Source organism: Apiospora kogelbergensis, assembly GCF_038363985.1.
Source record: "Apiospora kogelbergensis strain CBS 113332 chromosome Unknown utg000002l_segment0_segment0, whole genome shotgun sequence".
Lineage (NCBI taxonomy): Eukaryota > Fungi > Ascomycota > Sordariomycetes > Amphisphaeriales > Apiosporaceae > Apiospora > Apiospora kogelbergensis.
This window is the reverse complement of record NW_027117419.1, coordinates 4,796,742-4,815,029: the sequence shown is the minus strand read 5'-3', so window position 1 is coordinate 4,815,029 and position 18,288 is coordinate 4,796,742. Positions and strand designations below refer to the sequence as shown.

Genomic DNA, 18,288 nt, shown 5'->3' with positions numbered 1-18,288 from the left:
AATGCATGCAAACATCAGACGATAAGACAGCCACATTATGGGATTCAGAAGACTCCTCTACCAAAAGCACGAAGCATCTAAAGGAGCTCCAACATGAGCTATGCGTTTACGCCATCCCCGCCGCCAACCCAGATCTTCTCAGGCCAAGCCGCATCCACCCCGGCATCCAGCAACGCCCGCGACCCGGTCTGCCCCAAAAGCACGACGTCAAAGAATGCCCGCACAAAGGCGCGCCAGACCACGACCAGCCGGGCCCCGCCGATGGGACCCAAGCCCCTATCCTGGAGCTCGGGCACGAGCGTTTTCCAGTAGGTGATGTCGCTGAAGTCGTGGTGCCGCGCGCCCCGCACGTTGAGCCAGCGCCAGTAGGCCGTCTTTTGGCGCGACGCGAACGCGGGCCACGTCGAGTCGGACACGTTGCCCGAGGCGCTGTCCCGGGTGCCGTGTCCGTCGAAGCCCAGCATCAGGAAGGGCTGCCGCACGTCGGCGGGCTCCGCGTCGTCGTCGGCGCCCGCGGGCCCGAAGAAGGTGCCGTCGATGTTCATCCCCGCGCGGAACGACGGCGCTCGCTCGTCGCCGGCGCCGCGGCGCTGCTGCTTGGCCTGCTCTAGCAACGCCGCGGCGGCGGCGGACCCGCCTAGGGAGTGGCCGAAGATGCCGATGTGCGTCTGGTTAAGCTTGAATGGGGAGGGGCTTTTGCTTCTCGCTGCCATATTCGCCTCCAGCTTGGGTAGGTAGCCGAGCAGGGCTATGGAGTCGTTGACACGCGCCGACTGCACGGCCAGTGCCGTCGGTTCGTCCCACGCGTACGAGATGGGCATCCCGAGAATGCCGGTCCCGTTGGGGTACCGCACGAAGGGCTGCTCGTAGGGGTGGTCCATGGCCAGCACGGTGTAGCCGTAGCTGGCCAAGTCCGACAAAAGAGTGGTATAACACTCGGTCATGGGACCGCCCCCGCCGGGCCCGAAGAAGAGCGTGGGCAGTGGCGCTACCGACAGGGGGGAAGATCCGGAGTCGGGGTAGTGGTGGTAGTAGTCTAGGGGCTTCGCGTCCGGGATCAACCCGGGGGACTTGATGGTTGAGAGGCTCCCGGCGGTCAGGTTGAACTGCTGCTCATACAGACGCGCGGTCACGGGGTCCAGGTAGGGCCTCTCCCAGTCGCGGGGTTCCGGCTCTTGCTGCGTGGGGTAAAAGACGTTGACGAGAAACGAGGTGCTGACGTTGTTGGGCCAGAAAGGGTCCGCTTCGTTGAGGACGGGCACGACGTGTTTCTGCAGCCCGACATGATAGGGACCGGTCGCAGGGGGAGGGCACCGCTTGAAGCGGGCTGGTACCACACCAGTGCTGCGGTCGCAGTGTAAAGCTTGAAAGCACGCATGTTTGATACTGGTAGACTACTGGAGTGTATCGAAGGGATTTCAACTAGCTTCAAAGACTCGTAAAGAATAGAGAGGGGATGGGATCTATAATATATCACGTCTGATCGCTTCATAATCCCTGCAATCGGCGCATCTCGGCGCCGAGAGACGGATGCGACATAAGCACTGGTGCCAAAGCGGAAGGTCCGTCATCAGATTCCGTCATGAATGAAGTGCTTACATTGTACTGCATGTGGACTATCCACGATAGTACGTGGGCAATGCTGCTTATATTCGCGCAAGCCGGTAATCGCCCCCAGAAGCCCAACGAGACCAGAGCCTCTTGTAGGCGTCAAGGACAATATCGGCGTCGAACTGGGAAGGCTCGCAACGAGCTGAAGCGACCCAACCCAGATTTGAACGAGCTGTTCCATGCACGAGGAATGTCCTGGACTAGGTGAGTGCGAAGAGTGGTCTTAACATTATGAAAATAGACAGTCATGTTGCTCCCTAGCCTCCAGAATTGGCAAGTCTAGGGTACATTCAAGCATGCAACAACAAAAGAGAGTGTGAACAATATCCAAACCACCTCGGTACAAGGAGCATGCTCTCTCTAGTCCAACTCGTCTCCGTTAAGCCCCCTCCGAGTGAGAGCCAAAGTGGCTGGCTTCCACCTCGGTTTCCGCCTCGTCATAGCTCACCGACGTAGCTGGGTATCCCTTCTTCGCGACAATGGGGAATAGGGCATAGGTTTCGGGAGAGGAGCACCCCGCCCGCAGTTCGTTTGGCCGTGACGATTAGGTTGCTGTAGGGCCTCTCCGCGTTCCGCGTCTGTATCGAAACGCCCTGGGTTGTAGTTAGTTGGTGATGGCGTGTGCGAAGCAACAATCCCTGGTCCGAGTTTGCCCGGCAGCAGCAGCGCAATTGGCTTTTAATTGGAACAGCCGCAAGCGAAGTCTTTGCCCGTCGCGGCGCGACACTGTCGGTTCTCCTTGGCGAGGTCGGCCATGGTTTTCCAGCAGTCGCACGCGGGGCACGGCGGCGCGCTGCTCTGGGTCTGTCGGCCGGGGACGGAGAGGAGGGGCAGCGGGATCCAGGGCAGGATGAACCAGAAGGCGTTGGCCTGGCTGGCCAGCAGGCCCGTGGAGATCACAAGGATACTGGGTCTCATGGCAATAGAGGAAAGTACGTCTGTTTGTGATAGTTGTAGGGGTGCTGTGGCGGGCGGAATGATGGATTCGAAGGGGGAGAAGGCTTAATACGGTAGAGAAACGTACTCCCTTTTGTGGCTTGGAAAATTCCGTGCTCCTCACCGGGATAGTGCCGCTTGACCGCCGCGAGGTCCTCACGAGTATGTGTCACAGTGATCTATGGAGAACGGTAATGTTGACTCACACAAGAGGGGTTGACTGGTGTTATGCCGAGGTTGTTGGTATTGGGTGATGGGATACTATGCGCAGGCAGCCTCTTCTTGTTTGAACACCGCAGCGACTCAGTGGTCACTGCTTTGGTTGGACGGTAATATGCTGTGTTGAATGTGGGTCATTGGTTGGATAGAAACACATAATCATCCATGCCTTACATCTGAAAGTCAGGGTCTTCTTGGTAGTACATGGTGCTTCTCAGGGTATGTGCTACTTTATGGTGTCACCTTGGAAGGTCCCTACTTTGTTCAACGTTGATGTGGAGCCATGCCGGATAAACGCGGGCGTATAGACACTACACGTTTCCATCAGGAACCCCTACAGCGTTTGGTGAAAGGAATCACTGTTGTGCAATGTCTCGGAGATTGTGCCCCAGATTCGAGTCTCGAACGGGTGGCTGTCTATCACACGTGCAACAACGATGTTGAGAAAGGGTCTTAACCGAGGTACACGTTTAGTAATTACGGTGGTAACATCGCAATTGGATTATAGGTGGCCTTAGGAATAGCCATGAATGACTCGGCCTATCGCCATCATGCCGTGCCTGGGGAGCTCGGCAGTGACCAGGGAGGTCATTCAGTGCAACTATGTCCGCAACACAATTCCCTAAAATCAAGATTGCAGGTGCATATGCTGCAGGTAATAGCCCCTTTCAGATGAGGTTGAACCAGACGGAGCAGCTGCAGCTTTCTGCTATGGAAGGCTCATTCAGCGATCAGCAACTCGTCTATAAGTAGATGACAATCTATGAAAACAGGCCTTGGTGACTCTCAGCAAGCAGACAATACCACTCAAAGCATTACTATCCATCTATAACCATTATTCCTTTCACGATGCGCCTGCTCTACTCCGTCGTGCGATGCGCGGCACTTGCCGGGGTTGTGGCCTTGGTATCGGCTGGCCTTGAATGCAAGAATGAAGCAGACCACAAGAAGGAGTATACGACGTGAGTTCCTCCCGCCTGAATAGAGCTCCGAAAAGCTATTAACCTTCCGTCCCCAGCAACGGGAAGATCTTCAAGCTGCATTGCAATACTGAAATCCAGCCCAAGGAACCCGTTCTAGAGAGCGTCAAGCTGAATGTGCCCGAGGAATGCGCAGATCTTTGTGCCAAGAAGGCTGGGTGTGGCCATTCCAATTTCAACCAGAAGTATAGCAGATGCATCCTTAGACCGAAGCCAACATCCTACGACGACCGCTCGCTAGCCGGCAGTGTCGGCTCCATCGGAAATAGCTGGGCTTGGGTATACGACCGTGATGTCCCACCTCCACCACCTCCCACCTCAGACAAGCCTCCTGGCGGTAACACTCCCGATCCTACCCCTCCAGGCAACACAGGTAATCCTCCCCCTCCTGGAAACACTGGAGCCCCTAGCGGCGATACTGGAAGCGGCTCGGGCTGGACTGGAAACCAACCGTCGTACGAATGCCCGAAGGATCACAAGAAGCTATTCTCCTTTTCTGGGAGAACCTTCGAGCTGTTATGCGACCATGGCAACCCATCCACTGGATTTCAGAACATACCCAATGTCAACTCTATAGGGGAGTGTGCCAAACGATGTGCCCAGGAGCCCCGATGTAAGAACGCCGAGTACCACACCAGTGATGGCGTCTGCGAGCTCGAGCCCGATCACAACCCCATAGCCTTCGCTGGATATCATCTCTGGGTCCCGAAAATGTGTCCTGATCCGCCTCGTGCCCAGAAGCCTAATGCCAAGCCTCAGCAGACTACTGACCTTACGTGCCCAATGAGTGAGTTTTTGTTCTCCTTACTGAGATTTTAGAGACCCGACACTGCTAAAAGGCTCTCAAGGCGATGGCAAGACTTATGAGGGATCGGATGGAACGTGGTATTACATCCAGTGCTGCTCGGATGCGGCTAGTTCCATTATTACCGGCTTTGCGAAAGCAAAAGACCCTCAAGATTGCGTCAATCAATGCTCTCTAGCACCGAACTGCTCCAGGTATATCATCACCCTAACCCGTCGGAGAGGTGATCAATACTCTGCAGCAAAAAGGCTGACATGGTTGCGCAGTGTAGCATTTGATACATCCACCGACGACAACTGCAAGTTCCTCGGTTTTGGTAACTTCTCAACTGTACACAAGCCAGGAATTCATTACCACTACGCCACTGACCCCCCAACTACGGCACCCAACTTGTTCGAATCCAAGCGTTGCTCGACTGAGTGCCCAGACGCCGATGGTCAGATCTTTGCTAGTCCCACAGGGGAGGTAAGTACATAGCAACGTACACCCCATTCCCGAAGTGCCGCCTTCTAATGGGTGAGGTAGAACTTCGTGATGTCCTGCAAGAAGCGCCACGGTACCACGTATCTAAAAGAAACGCCCGACCGCTACCCGACGTTTGCAGCCTGCATGAAAGCATGCGGCGCCCTCCCTGCTTGCCTCAGCGTCGACTACCACATGAAGACGAAGAACTGCTACTTCAGCACCAACTCGAAACACCCCACCGTCAACGCGGCCTCTTTCGTCAGCGCCCATTCTGCCGGCTGCTCCGGCGCCTGCGCGAGCTGCAACGCGAGCAGCTGCGCCGGTCTGGACAAGGGGCCCCTGGGGCCAGAGAAGTACACTTGCAACGAGCACCGAGGCCGGTCCATTACCGTGAAGGGCATCGACTTCGTGATCGCCTGCGAACACGCCATCAACAGTCACCCGTTCAAAGAAGTCCCGGCGAAAGACCATGCTCAGTGCGTCGAGCTATGTGCGGCGGAGACGAGCTGTGGCGGCGCCAACTGGATCGGGGGAAGAAGTGCTACCACCATCCTGACAAGAACCAGGATGGCAGCTCGTCCTATGTCCAACAGCGCCTCGATTCCGACGCGTACGTCAAGATACCGGGCAACTTGTTCGAGTCTCTCATGGCTAGTTGGGCATGATCGTGATTGGTACAGCTTGTCTGTCATTTCGAAACCTGCTTGGTTACTTGTCATTCTCACAAGTACTGGTATTAGGGTGAAGCCTTGCTTTCCGTTTCACCTACAGTTATTGAATATCTTGATTAGATTCGTCGCGGATCTGTACTCATTACGTACTGAAACCAACGAGATGATAGCAGTATGTAGATTAGAGCTACTCGAGACTAGGATTAAAAGCAGAATTTCTATCTGACGAAAGATAAAGGGGCTGAATCAAATTGCAGATTTGGTTTGAAATATTCCTAATGTTGGTGGGATCTCAGTGACGCAAATCCAGTATATACGGGCTGAAACTGTCCACCAGTTGTAAGGGCTTGTCTCATCAAAAGCAATACTGCAGACACTCCGAGTCCGAAAGCGGAGTATTAAGAATTACTTGTTAGTAATATTAACATGAGCTATTTCTATATGGAGAGAATAAATAAGAACTGGCTAACAACACAGTGATTTCCGCCCCGGTTTCCATTCATAACATCAGATTCCATTAAATCCCGTAAAAGGGGGTAAGTCCACCTTTTACCCCTTTTCAGGGGCCGTACTCAGACCACTTGATAGACGCGACATCCTCGTAGCAGTTGATCGTGTTGGCAAACTGGTGGCTCGACTGGCTGCCCTCCGGGAGGTCGGGCAGGTCCGCGCACTGGGGCACGAGGGTGATGGCGACGCACTGGTCCGGCAGGGGCGGGCGGACGTCCAGCCCCGTGGCGGGGTCGACGGTGTCGAAGACGGCGCGGACCGTGATGAAGTTCTGCCGGTAGTAGGGCTCCGTCCGGTTGCAGGCCACGTAGGTGCCCGCGTGCGTCGTCAGCAGCGTCGGGTAGTGCTCCGGGAACCGCGCCGGCTCGATCCCCGCCTCCCCGCTCCCCGCGTTGATGCTGATGCCGTGCAGCGCGCCCATGTCCGGGTACGAGGTCCCCGCCTCGTCCACGGCGATGCCCCACGGGAAGGGCGGGGTGCCGCCGTCGGCCAAGGTGTGGGCGCGGCCGTAGCGAACGTCTTCCGCGGTACCTGGATATTGCACGATGGACTATTAGACACGTTGTTCGCTTGTCGTTTTCGTACTATTTCAAGTGAATCGACTAAAAACTTACCGTTGAGGTAGAAAGTCCACGCAAAGTCACTTTCCAGCACGGCGTCGCCCAGGCCCGCGCCTACATGGAGGCTGGCGAGACGCCAGTGGTTGATGGGAGGATTCAAGTCCTTGGATGGGTCTGTGACATTGGCAACCAGGCTGAAGCCCTTGGATTGTTTGGTTTCCGGGTAGTGAGGCACGACTTGCCGGCTTTCGAGGGGGACTGCGGCGGCGAGGCCGAGAGCGCCAAGCGAGAGAACTGTGCCGAGCATGATTATGGATATGAGCGAGTGAAATGCGTGAGCTGGGATGCAGTGCAGTGATGATGCGATGTCTGAGTATGGGGTATTTCGACCGTCGTTAGGGGGGATGGCATTACTTTATATAGTCGCGAAACTAGTAACCGACTTGTAGCACCTCGTGATGTAGTCTCGTGTTCTAGTATGCAGATCTGCGCGCCTGGCTGGCTCTCAGTAAGCCGCCCTAGTCCACCCGGGCTGTTTTGGCGGCATGTCGTGCTACTGGATACGAGGAGATCGACTAGTTTTGTCAGCAAGGTGCATTTTTATGGAATGCAGCCCCCGTACTAATGCATAGCAATATGGATGACGTAGTCTGATAGGGCACGACATGGGCTCCGGTCCTCGTATCCATATCTCTGTCGCCTTTTCGACTGGCCTTTCCCTAACATCAGCAATTGCAACATGCCACTGGAATTCGATGGCATGTTGATTCTGACCTCGCATGCGGCTGTGTAGATGCTACCTTAGACTTTGCATGCTATCCCAAAATCACTTGACTGTTCTGATAATGCATCTGAATCCCCAAAGGCTAATGGTGGGCTCGCAGAAAGTTTTATCCGTTGTGCGTCTTCTGAGCTACATGTGTTCAAGGATCCTGCATGAAGTGCTGTTGCTATTGGAGGTGCCTGTGAGGAGTTGGAGCAGCTACGGCTGCGAAAAGGTAATCGACAATTCTGCATCATGAGAAGCCATATTCTTCATTCATTCATTCCCAATTCTAGCTGCCATGAAAGGCCTTACATGTCGAATCTCAAAATGAATAAGTGATTCTTCTTTCAAATATTTCATTTCTTGAACTTAGCATTTGGCACGCCCCAACTTAAGCACCTTGTTCCGCAAGCACTTTACCGTCGGTTTCTTGATCTCCGCCAAGCCTTGGCTCAATTGCTGCTTTTTGCATAACAATCATCACAACATGGCTACTGAGGCTTCCACCGACACTTTTGATATCTCTATTTTGAAAGAATGGATTCGAGTTTGCGACGAGTGCCACGGCAGTGAATGCCACGCGGAGCCAATCTCCGAAAGACCACAGCATAGCGTGCCGGACTGGGTCATCGTCACCGAAAACCACTGCATCGTGCCTGGGAGCAGTGACCAGAAATATGCGGCTCTCAGCTATACCTGGCAGTCTCCTATTAGCTCGCAAGGGCCGGATGTGGAACGGCTGATGCTGAAAAAGACAACTTGAACGCCTTCAGGCGGCACGGCTACCTTACCACTGGCGTCTTGGAGAATATTCCAGCTGTCGTCAAGGACTCTATCAACCTTGTCAGGCTTTCAAAGATCCGGTACCTATGGGTTGACTGTCTGTGTATTGTCCAGTATGACGAAACCACCCAGGACCGTGTTAGTCATATGGGCGAAATCTACTCAGGGGCCTACTTGACTATCATGGCAGCTGGTCACAACGAAGGTCTCCAGGGCTTGCAGCACAACTACGACCAGTACGTATTGGATGGCTACAACTCGTACTCACCGAAGGGCTACCCCAGTCTGGAAAGGTTGCACAGTAGTCTTCTTCGCTCTCGATGGGCCTCGCGTGGATGGACCTTCCAAGAGCAGCTTCTGGCTAAGCGTTCTCTGATATTCCTGGACGATTTGTTTTTCTGGGACTGCCAAAGTAAAACATGCTTCACCGGGCCCGGCGGAGAACACTCCCCGCTAGATGGCCATCCCGACTATCGAATGGCGGTCGCCTCAGTTGAAGACGAACCCAAATGGCGAACCCTGGGACCTTTGTCGCCAATTCCCGATTTCAGGCTCTTCGTCGAGCTGGTGTGTCGATACAGCAATCGAAATCTGACGTATGACCAAGATACTCTCCCAGCCTTTTCTGGCGTACTAGATGCGTTTGCCCAAAGCAGCTTCCGCGGCGGTTTCATCAGTGGTCTACCTTCCCTCTTTCTCGATGCAAGTCTCATCTGGCAACCTCTCTTTAAAGCACGTCGGCGCTCCCCTGTCAACGGAGTAAGCAAATTCGCCCCAATGGCCTCACTTCCTTCGTGGTCTTGGGTTGGCTGGCAATGCCTTCTGGACCCTGGAAGCCTTGCAAGTGGAGAGAGTTATTCTTGGTTCATCGCGCAGAAGAATCTGTGGACCACGAAGAAACTTGTTGACTGGTGCACTTATTCCCATGATGGGGTGCTTCAACCGATCACTGAGCCAAGCGTGCTGGAAGGCTTTCAAGACTACCGCACAACATCCTGCAATAAACCTCTACCCTCCAGTTGGACCCGCAAGACTGCCGCGAAGACTCTTTACTCCGGATACTGCGGAAACGTAACAAGCTGGCCAGAAGCAGAGGGGTTTGTTCATGACAGTCAGCCTGAGACCTTTTATCAATACCCTCTACCGTTATCCGAAGCAAGTTGTGCTGGAATGACAGTAAGAAACCATGTACGACTGTCTTGCATCACAACTAAGGCTACGTTACGGGCTCGACGGATTCTAACGGCCACGATTGTTCGAAAGAGGCCTACCCCATTAAGTATGATGAGAGTCCCGGTCGTCCAAACAGAACTCTATAAGTTCAAACCCGATCCGGAAAAATGCTGTCCGGTTGTTAGCCTAGAAGACGGCCAGGGCAGGTGGGCAGGGACCTTACGCGTTATGGACAATGAGGCATCAATTCAACCGCAAGACGAATTAGAATTGATCGCGGTCTCAACAGCCAGTGCGCCTGGCTACGTGGTCGACAGGGCCTATGAGGAATCTGTAGACTGTACAGGGAACTGGGTATATGGACGGAAACCTCCGTACTTGGTGTCTTTCATATCCAACCCAGAGTGTCTACAGCCGCAGGGAAGATTCCTAGATCTCCCGGGTCCGATGGATGGACGACGCATCCCGGAGGTGTACTTCTACAACGTCTTGTGGGTGAAAGTAACAGACGGTATCATGTATAGACAGGCTGTTGGACGTGTACTGAAAGAGGTCTGGGAGCAGAATTGCGAGAAGCCTGAAAGAATTGTACTTGGGTAGACGAGGTTACATTCCTAAATGTTTGATATCTCTCACTATTGGTTTTCCTATTGACTCTTATACTCACAGTGGTTCATGACGTTTAGCCACCCAAGTATAACCCCGTCACGTATAATTTAAGGTAAACCCATATATACCAGTCTCTTGACTCCGTGCCTTTATACAGAAACGTAGAGGAGGGGCGATAATGTGGCGTTGGTTGAGGAGGACGACGATGATAAGCAGAATCAGAACCAACACGTTGCTGTCGACCTAAGCACGGAGAGCATACCCTAGCTACCAGTCTGCACATGAGCTACCAAGTTTCGCGAGGGTATCAATTTGTACTTGCCCCAGACCGCTTCTCTGCTCTACAACAAGACCCGAGCGAGCATTACCCGATGTGCTGGGTCATCTTTTCCTACCAGCGCAAACGCCCAAGTGAAGCTTGCAACAGACACAGCATCACCCTCAGGCGACGAAGGGGCTACTATGGCATTCTGACAGGTATTTGAATCTTTGCGTTCAAGTGTGGCCAATGTCGGAGCAGCAAAGTTAAGGCGCGATCACTGAGAGATGCGGCGCAAGTAAAGCTCATCTCATGCCTTTGTTTATTTAATAGCTCACATGAGTTTCAGAAGTACTTCACGATAGGGCATAGAATCGCGTATGGCTTGCTACATGTTGAATGCGATCTCGAAATATATATGCCACGCTCAGCAAGGGGCATTTCGGCTTCGCGCGGCATGCGACAGGGCAGAGCCAAGCCGGGTATAACGGCCCATACCGAACATGAGCACCCTTGTTGCCCAAGTGAAATAGGCGTAATTGGATGCTTGGCGGGCCGAAAAGAAACATCATTCGATTGTCAGCGGCTACCTGTATATGCCCATTCCAAAAAGCGGCTGTACCAGTGAGCTTGACTTACAAGAGGCTGATTCCATCGGTTGTTATAGTAAGCGGCAAAAGGAGACAAGAGTAAGCCTCCATGGCCAAAGTATTTTTAAACGCCTCGGAACCGAAATCACGGGCTCGGCATTGCCTTGGTTCCATACGCCGTTTAGATCTCATGGCCAAGGCTGAGTTGGTCGCCAGCCTAATTTCTGACTACCCTGCCTGCTGTGCCGCATACTACCACCCATGGAGCGGCTCAGTGAATCAACCTTTGCATGTGGAATACGCAGAAATTCCCATTTCAAAAATCAATCATTCAATCATCAACATGAGTGCGAATCTGTCTGTTATTCCGCCTGCTGTGCTGCCTCATGCGTTTCGTTGTCGGTTAAACGGTGGTATTGGTCGCCATCAATGAATAGAAGATAATCCCTGCTAGCCACCCATATCCCCAAGCGCGAGCGATGGCTTACACCATGACGACGGGGGCGGCCACGACGCCGCCGGCCTTCACCCCGGCGCCGGATTGCATGGAATCCCTCTCGCACCTGTACCGGGTGACCCTGCCGGTGTACAGCACTTCGTGCAACACCAGGTATTCATCCACATGTTCATCATCCACGAGGACGGCTCAGATTTGCACACCGCTTGCCACGAGGTCGTCGTGCGCCTACTACAACTTGGGCTATGACTACTACGGGGCCAGAACTTGCGCGCCGAACTCCCTCATGTCCTCGGCGTCCTATTCCGGCTGTCCCGTGGGGTACACCACGGCGTGCGCGGCGACGAGTTCGCGAAAGTCCGTGAATACCCCCTACTGGCCCAGTACGGAAATAAAAGCGATATGCTGCCCTACGTAAGTCATCATCGTCTTATTTTTCTTCAACCTGCCCGCTCCACCCCACCCTCGGATGATGTGTATGACATCGTTCCGCAAACTACATCTCCTATTGACCCCAACCGCCCCGGGCGCATGGAAAGCCGGGTTTTGCTGAAACGACGGGGAATCTCCCTTCCCCACTCTAGACATTCGGTGTACACATTCACCTGCGAGGGTTTGCCAGCGTCGGGTGCCACAGCCGCCAGCACTTCATCTTCCTCACCCACCTACGACGACTACTTCGCCTGGGAAACGAGCCTGAACACCGCGATCAACGGCTGCGTCGCGCCCGTGACGGCAGCGGCGGCGGGGTCCGCGCCCGACGCCGCCGCCGTCACCGTCGAGGTCCTGAGCGCGAGCATAATGCGCGTGGAGATGGCGCCGACCACCTGGACGAACTACCGCGGCGAGACCGTGTCGGGCCGATCGTGGACGACGGAGCAGTCGACGGCGACGTCGACGGCCACGCTGACGCCGGGCGTCGACTGGGTCTCGGCCAAGCCCGTGGGCATCTCGATGACCGTCTGGGACTTGTCGACGTGCTTCCCGGGCGGGGGCGGCCGGTGCCAGACGCCCGCGCCCATGTGGGGTAGCGGCGGCTTGTACGGCCTAAGCAACAGCAAGCCGACGCACGCGCCGTGGCCCGTGACGCCCAAGTACGGGTCGACGGGCACCGTGTCCGTCATCCTGCTGTGCTTCGTCTCCATCGGCTTCTTCGTCTCCGTGTGCGGGTTCTGGAGGAAGGGCAGGCGGATGAGCGAGAGGCGGGCCGATATCCGCCTCGAGCTCGTCCGGGCGCAACGGGCGCATACTCGGCAGTACGATACTTATTACGGGCAGTAAGCAGGCATTCCAGGCGGACGATGCATGTAATCCCCGCGTCTGGGGTTTCTTTTTGGGTTCTTGGTACTGTTGTCCAACCCCTTTGCCATGTGTCAGAGAGAGAGGAGCATGATAATTGTGTGGGTGGGACTCGGTGATGATTTCGCAGCATCTTCGTATATATTTCTTTGTTCATTTTGGAGATACCAGTTCGATATTCCTATTATTTAAGCATCGCCGTCAATACACTTGCTACAATGCGTTGCTATCGCTCTACTGTCATGCAACATATAGAGCTTAAGCGGCAAGGACGTCCGGCCATTAGCCAAGTGACAGTAGTTTGCAAGCGCGATTGAACATATGGGATGGTGTCGTCGGTTCGGCACATACTCCATGCGGTCCAAAGACATCATGTCTGCCACATGAGTAGCGGGCATCAAGACTGGCCACCTATACATCCCATTGCGTACCACTCTAATGGCGTGGAAACGTAGCAGAATTGACGTCTGGATATTTTCCCCCTTTCCCGCCAAGTGCTGGTGCCTCCGACATAATTGGGAGCATTTGCCTCCGTGCACGCACGGCCTGTCAATTCCGCCGCTTGATGTGCAAACAGAGAGCTAGCAAAGCAGCACTACTGGCGGGCCTAAAACTAGGCAGTCAATGGCCCAGGTCCCAGGTCCCAGGTCCCATGGAATCCTATGAAAACCCTCTAGTGTTCCAGTCGCTCGTCAAATTTGAGTTTTGAGACCGATAAATTGACTGGGCGATAGGTATGACTGCTCAATTTTGCTTGGACAAAACCGGTGTGTAGATAGGTGTGTAGATATGTGGCGTACGATTCGCTCGAGTTATATCAGAGCTTGTCAAGGAAATGAGCCTTGAACTTCCTGTTGGCACGATCCGCCGCTCGGTACTGAAATTGGTCGCCTAGTATCTCGAACGTGAAGCCGTTCTTTGTCGTCGCCTCGTCTTTCTTGTCGGCATCGGAAACGGCGGTGTCCGTGTTGGTTGGGTCGGGTGCGTCTTGCTGCTGCTCAGCGGCGGGTATGTGCAGTCGAAACATGGTACCCTCCTTGGGGACGAGCTTCCGCTCGTTCTTGGGCGTGACGATCTCGAAGGCGAAGCGGGAGTCCTTGACGACGATGCCCTTCAGGCCAACGCGGCTGGGGCAGCTGCTACGCGTGACCTCGACCTCGGCGCCGTGGTACTCGGCGGCGCACAGCTTGGCGGCACAGGCGAGACCGCCCGTGTGCAGGTTGCTGCCGAGCACCTCGCGCATGTAGCCGATCCACAGCTGCTTCAAGGGCGCGAAGACGGCGTACTGCTGCTTGTGTTTGGGGATGTCGTAGAAGCCCAGCTTCCGGCGCTGCGACGCCGACAGCGGCTTCGGCTTCTGCGACTTGCGCTTGCGGTTCTTGTCGTCGCGGGCTTTGCGGCGGGCGGCGCGCGCGTTCGTCGACGGCGGCGGCGAGTTGGCGCGCAGGTAGAGGGGTCGGTACTGGATCTTGTCGCTGTAGATGCGCGAGGCGCTGTCGGGGCTGTGGCCGCGAGCTAGGAGCTCTTGCGTCAAGGGTTGGGCGTTGGAAGAAGCCATGTTGTTGTCATCTCCTTTGGCATAAGAGGAGTTTGGTTGCCGTGAAGGCGGGACTTGGTGTGTTGAGTTGGGTTGGATTGCTCAGAGAAGGAATAGAAGGAAAAAAAAGATCTTGATTGAATGTTTCTTTCAATGGGCCTGGGCTCGATAAAGTTTGGGGGCAGCCAGGTACCTGTAGTGGGGTGGATCTACGATAGAAGGCCCAAGAATTTAGCGACGCGGGGACAGGCAGGGTGCAGCTTAGCTGTGCATTGTAAGCACTTTAGGCACTTCAGGCACTTCAGGCATCAGGTATCGCCGCTTGTGGTTCACATGTCCAGATAGCCTCGGCATGAAGCTGTGCACCTCGCCGATCTCTCTTTCTCTCGGGTCACTCATCACGAGAGTTCCCCTTTGGCACTTGCTTTTGGATGACTGACCACGAACGACTTCCTCCTACCTAATGTTTGATAATACCTGTTCTAATTGCAACGAGCCTTTCCAATTCATCTTCTCCTGGTTCTTCGTATAACCAATTGCCCATCGGCTTTGTTGTCTCGCCTCTCAATTCCTTCCCTGCAGATCGTTCCATGTGCGCATCGCCCTCTGCCAGACAACTGTAGCCTAACCTACGATATTGCTGGCAACTCGTAGACAGTGACGCCACCGAAGTCCCGTACCTGCTCAGCATTGACAAACGCTATATTCAGTAATCCTGGCTACCGACTGTGCATCCTGCGTATCCTCGACCGCATAGACGAACATTATCACCGGGAGAGACTCGGGGCTCTGAACCTATAAATGGGATAAGAGGTGGAAATAGACAGACGGCATCGGAAACGCGACAATGGCACAAGACGACGATCCCACGCGCGACTCGGCGCCCGACCTACAGATACTCGGCGACCAGATTACCCTACAGCCACGAAGCTATGTCGAGCCCGCTCAGCAAGAAAAGGAGGAGGCGTTGATGCACCACATGGCACGCTTCCGATCCGAACCCTTGCAGTTCCTCCGCGAGGTCTCCTTGTATGTGTCGGGCACGGGGTGGCGGGCCTACGACAAGGTCATTGGCCAGCCGTTGTTCTACTCGGGCTTCTCGGAGCAGATGAAGAATGCCGTCGTGTCGGCCCCTTTACTACAGGACCGCATACGGCAGCTGGCCGACATGCGCCTCGAGGTCGAGGAGAAGGACGGCTGGCTGCGCAAAGACGACCCGGACTTTGCGGGGAAGAGGGCACATCGTCGTACCGTCATTCACGAGGGGCTGCAAGAGGTCGCCGACAAGCTGACCAACGACATGATCTGCAAGTTTGAGAGCAAGACGTTCATCAGGGGGGCATACTATTTGGTAACACAGCTTCTGACGAGAGCGTACCATCAAGGTACGTAAACTGTGTAATCGGCCATGTTTATGACTTGGTCAATTCGCTAATACGGTATATATGAAGGCATTCATGTCTCAAGCGAGGAAGTCTTAAGGTTACGAAAAGTGGCAGAGGAGGCCGAACGGAAGAAGCAATCCATCATCTTCCTCCCCTCGCATAGATCCCATGTGGATTATGTCTCTATGCAACTGATCTGCTACCGGCTTGGCCTCGCTCTACCTGTAGTGGTGGCTGGCGACAACCTGAACTTCCCCGTCGTGGGTGCCTTCCTGCAGCACGCCGGAGCCATGTGGATCCGACGCTCCTTTGGCAACGACTCGATGTATACGACTCTGGTCCAAGCCTATATCGACACATTGCTACAAAACGGGTACAACTTCGAGTGCTTCATCGAGGGCGGACGTTCGCGGACGGGCAAGCTGCTCTCGCCCAAGTTCGGCATCCTCAGCTTCATCCTCGACAGCCTGCTGTCCGGCCGCGTCGAGGACGCCATCATCTGCCCCGTGAGCACGCAGTACGACAAGGTCATCGAGACCGAGGGCTACGTCACGGAGCTGCTGGGCGTGCCCAAGAAGAAGGAGAACCTGGCCGACTTTCTGAGTGGCGGCTCCTCGGTGCTGTCCCTCAAGCTCGGCCGCGTCGACGTGCGCTTCCACGAGCCCTGGAGCCTGCGCGGCTACATCGACGACCAGCTCAAGAAGTTCGGCGGCGGCGTCCCGCGCGACATGGCGACGCGCACGCCCGAGACGGTCCGCATCAAGCAGAAGCTCCTGCGCACCATGAGCTACAAGGTGCTGTCCGAGATCAACGACGTGTCGGTGGTGATGCCGACGGCCCTCATCGGGACCGTGCTGTTGACGCTGCGCGGCCGCGGCGTCGGCAAGGCCGAGTTGATGCGCCGCGTCGAGTGGCTGTCGAACCGGGTGCGGGCCAAGGGCGGGCGCGTCGCGCACTTCGGCACGGCGCCGCTGTCGGACGTGGTGGAGCGCGGGCTCGAGGTGCTGGGCAAGGACCTGGTGGGCGTCGTGTCCGGGCTGGCGGAGCCGACGTACTACGCCGTCGACCGCTTCCAACTGTCCTTCTACCGCAACATGACGATCCACCTCTTCATCTCCGAGGCCCTCGTCAGCGCCGCCATGTACACGCGCGTCAAGCGCGGCGGCGGGCCCGCCGTCCAGGACATCGGCTACGACGACCTGCGCAGCCAGGTTTTGTTCCTGTCGTCCCTGTTCCGCGGCGAGTTCATCTTCCCGGCCGACGGGCTGGCCGCCAACCTCGAAAAGACCCTCGTGGGGCTCGAGACGGACCGCATCATCCATCTGGCGCGCGACCCGGCTGGCAAGATCGTTACGGTGGGGCTTGCAGACGAAGAGAGGACGGCGGGTCGCGAAAACTACGATTTCTACTGTTTCCTCATCTGGCCGTTTATCGAGGCCAGTTGGCTGGCTGCTACCTCGCTGATCGGCCTGACGCCGCCGCTGGATCAGAGGGAGGATGTATGGATCGAGGTTGCGAAGGCCCAGAACAGCGCCCAGTTGGTAAGTATCAAACCCTTCCTATGACATTTTTGTTTTTCTAGCCCTCTTTTTCTGTACCTGTCCAATTTCGCTCTCGTAGATCTTGATCGACAGTGTTTGCTAACAGTCCATTCCCAGTTCGGCAAAACCCTCTACCACCAAGGCGACCTCTCCTACTTCGAGGCCGTGAACAAGGAGACGCTCAAGAACGCCTACAGCCGGTTCGAGGAGGAAGGGATCCTGTACGTGGTGAAGTCCAAGGACGCCAAGACGCAGCCGGCGCGGCTGCGCATCTCGCACGAGTGGATGCCGAAGCGCGACGCGGCGACGGGCGACCTGCTGCCCGAGGGCCGCCTGTGGCAGTTCACCGAGAAGATCGCGTCGAGCCGGCGCGAGGGCAAGAACCGCCGCGACGGCGCCACCGTCAGCACGCGCGTGCTGCGACTCTCGGACCTGCTGGGTCGCCGGCTCTTCGCCGAGGCCACGACGGCGCCCGACGGGTCGAAAAAGCTGTCAAAGCTCTCGGAGGAGGAGGCCGCGCAGGTCAAGAAGGCGGTCAGGGAGGAGAGAAGGCGGAGGCGGTTGGAGGGGAGGGCGCAGTTGTGAAGAGGGCGTCGGGCGAGTGTGTATATAGTACTCGTTGTGTCGATTGTCACGAGCTAGCTCAAAGTGCATTCACGAAATTGGCATTGTTTACATGGTAACCTGGCGCTGGTTGGAGTTTCGTATTCAAGACACGGTTATCAATTAATACATTGGAGAACACACGTACTAAGGACTTTCCGACGTCAACCAACCCGGATGGCCATATCCTATCTTGCAACGGACATGACAACTGCATAGAAGATAACAAATTTAATTATTGTGTTTTTATTATGGTATATAACATATAGCTATGCCGCCGTGAAAATCAAAGGGATCAAAATATGATCCCGCCTCGACCGCGTGATCATATCGTAAATGACACGCAAAAAGACTATTTGGCCGCTCAGTAACCAGCAATCAATGGAATGCAAAAAGCCCCATGGTATCTTGACACCGTTCCCTATGCCTGGTAGCAGCCGTACCTCTGTTTATAACATGATATGACAACATAAAATCATAAGCCAACTAAATAGGCAACACAATGGATGCCCGTGGAAGTAGCCATTCA

The 18,288-nt window shown here is 55.2% G+C and overlaps 7 protein-coding genes across 7 annotated transcripts; 4 read left to right on the top strand and 3 right to left on the bottom strand.

The window, feature by feature from the left end:
• Positions 1 to 98: 98 nt before the first annotated feature.
• On the bottom strand, positions 99 to 2,529 carry PG998_004490 (PAF acetylhydrolase family protein; the record flags this gene model as incomplete). The annotated part of the gene is made up of 2 exons (XM_066871308.1): positions 99 to 1,327; positions 2,301 to 2,529. 2 exons carry the CDS (start codon positions 2,527 to 2,529, stop codon positions 99 to 101), a joined length of 1,458 nt encoding a protein of 485 aa, XP_066735058.1.
• Positions 2,530 to 3,615: 1,086 nt separating this feature from the next.
• On the top strand, positions 3,616 to 5,761 carry PG998_004489 (uncharacterized protein; the record flags this gene model as incomplete). Its single annotated transcript, XM_066871307.1, has 5 exons — positions 3,616 to 3,728; positions 3,785 to 4,522; positions 4,818 to 5,016; positions 5,077 to 5,626; positions 5,757 to 5,761. The coding sequence occupies 5 exons, from the start codon at positions 3,616 to 3,618 to the stop codon at positions 5,759 to 5,761; spliced, it is 1,605 nt and encodes a 534-aa protein (XP_066735057.1).
• Positions 5,762 to 6,246: 485 nt separating this feature from the next.
• PG998_004488 (uncharacterized protein) lies at positions 6,247 to 7,064 on the bottom strand (the record flags this gene model as incomplete). Its single annotated transcript, XM_066871306.1, has 2 exons — positions 6,247 to 6,728; positions 6,812 to 7,064. 2 exons carry the CDS (start codon positions 7,062 to 7,064, stop codon positions 6,247 to 6,249), a joined length of 735 nt encoding a protein of 244 aa, XP_066735056.1.
• A 946-nt stretch (positions 7,065 to 8,010) lies between these two features.
• Positions 8,011 to 10,079, top strand: PG998_004487 (HET-domain-containing protein; the record flags this gene model as incomplete). The annotated part of the gene is made up of 2 exons (XM_066871305.1): positions 8,011 to 8,225; positions 8,297 to 10,079. The coding sequence occupies 2 exons, from the start codon at positions 8,011 to 8,013 to the stop codon at positions 10,077 to 10,079; spliced, it is 1,998 nt and encodes a 665-aa protein (XP_066735055.1).
• A 1,349-nt stretch (positions 10,080 to 11,428) lies between these two features.
• On the top strand, positions 11,429 to 12,675 carry PG998_004486 (uncharacterized protein; the record flags this gene model as incomplete). Its single annotated transcript, XM_066871304.1, has 2 exons — positions 11,429 to 11,808; positions 11,979 to 12,675. 2 exons carry the CDS (start codon positions 11,429 to 11,431, stop codon positions 12,673 to 12,675), a joined length of 1,077 nt encoding a protein of 358 aa, XP_066735054.1.
• Positions 12,676 to 13,510: 835 nt separating this feature from the next.
• PG998_004485 (ribonuclease P protein subunit p29) lies at positions 13,511 to 14,251 on the bottom strand (the record flags this gene model as incomplete). The annotated part of the gene is made up of 1 exon (XM_066871303.1): positions 13,511 to 14,251. One exon carries the CDS (start codon positions 14,249 to 14,251, stop codon positions 13,511 to 13,513), a length of 741 nt encoding a protein of 246 aa, XP_066735053.1.
• Positions 14,252 to 15,077: 826 nt separating this feature from the next.
• Positions 15,078 to 17,741, top strand: PG998_004484 (acyltransferase; the record flags this gene model as incomplete). The annotated part of the gene is made up of 3 exons (XM_066871302.1): positions 15,078 to 15,615; positions 15,682 to 17,156; positions 17,274 to 17,741. 3 exons carry the CDS (start codon positions 15,078 to 15,080, stop codon positions 17,739 to 17,741), a joined length of 2,481 nt encoding a protein of 826 aa, XP_066735052.1.
• Positions 17,742 to 18,288: the final 547 nt, after the last annotated feature.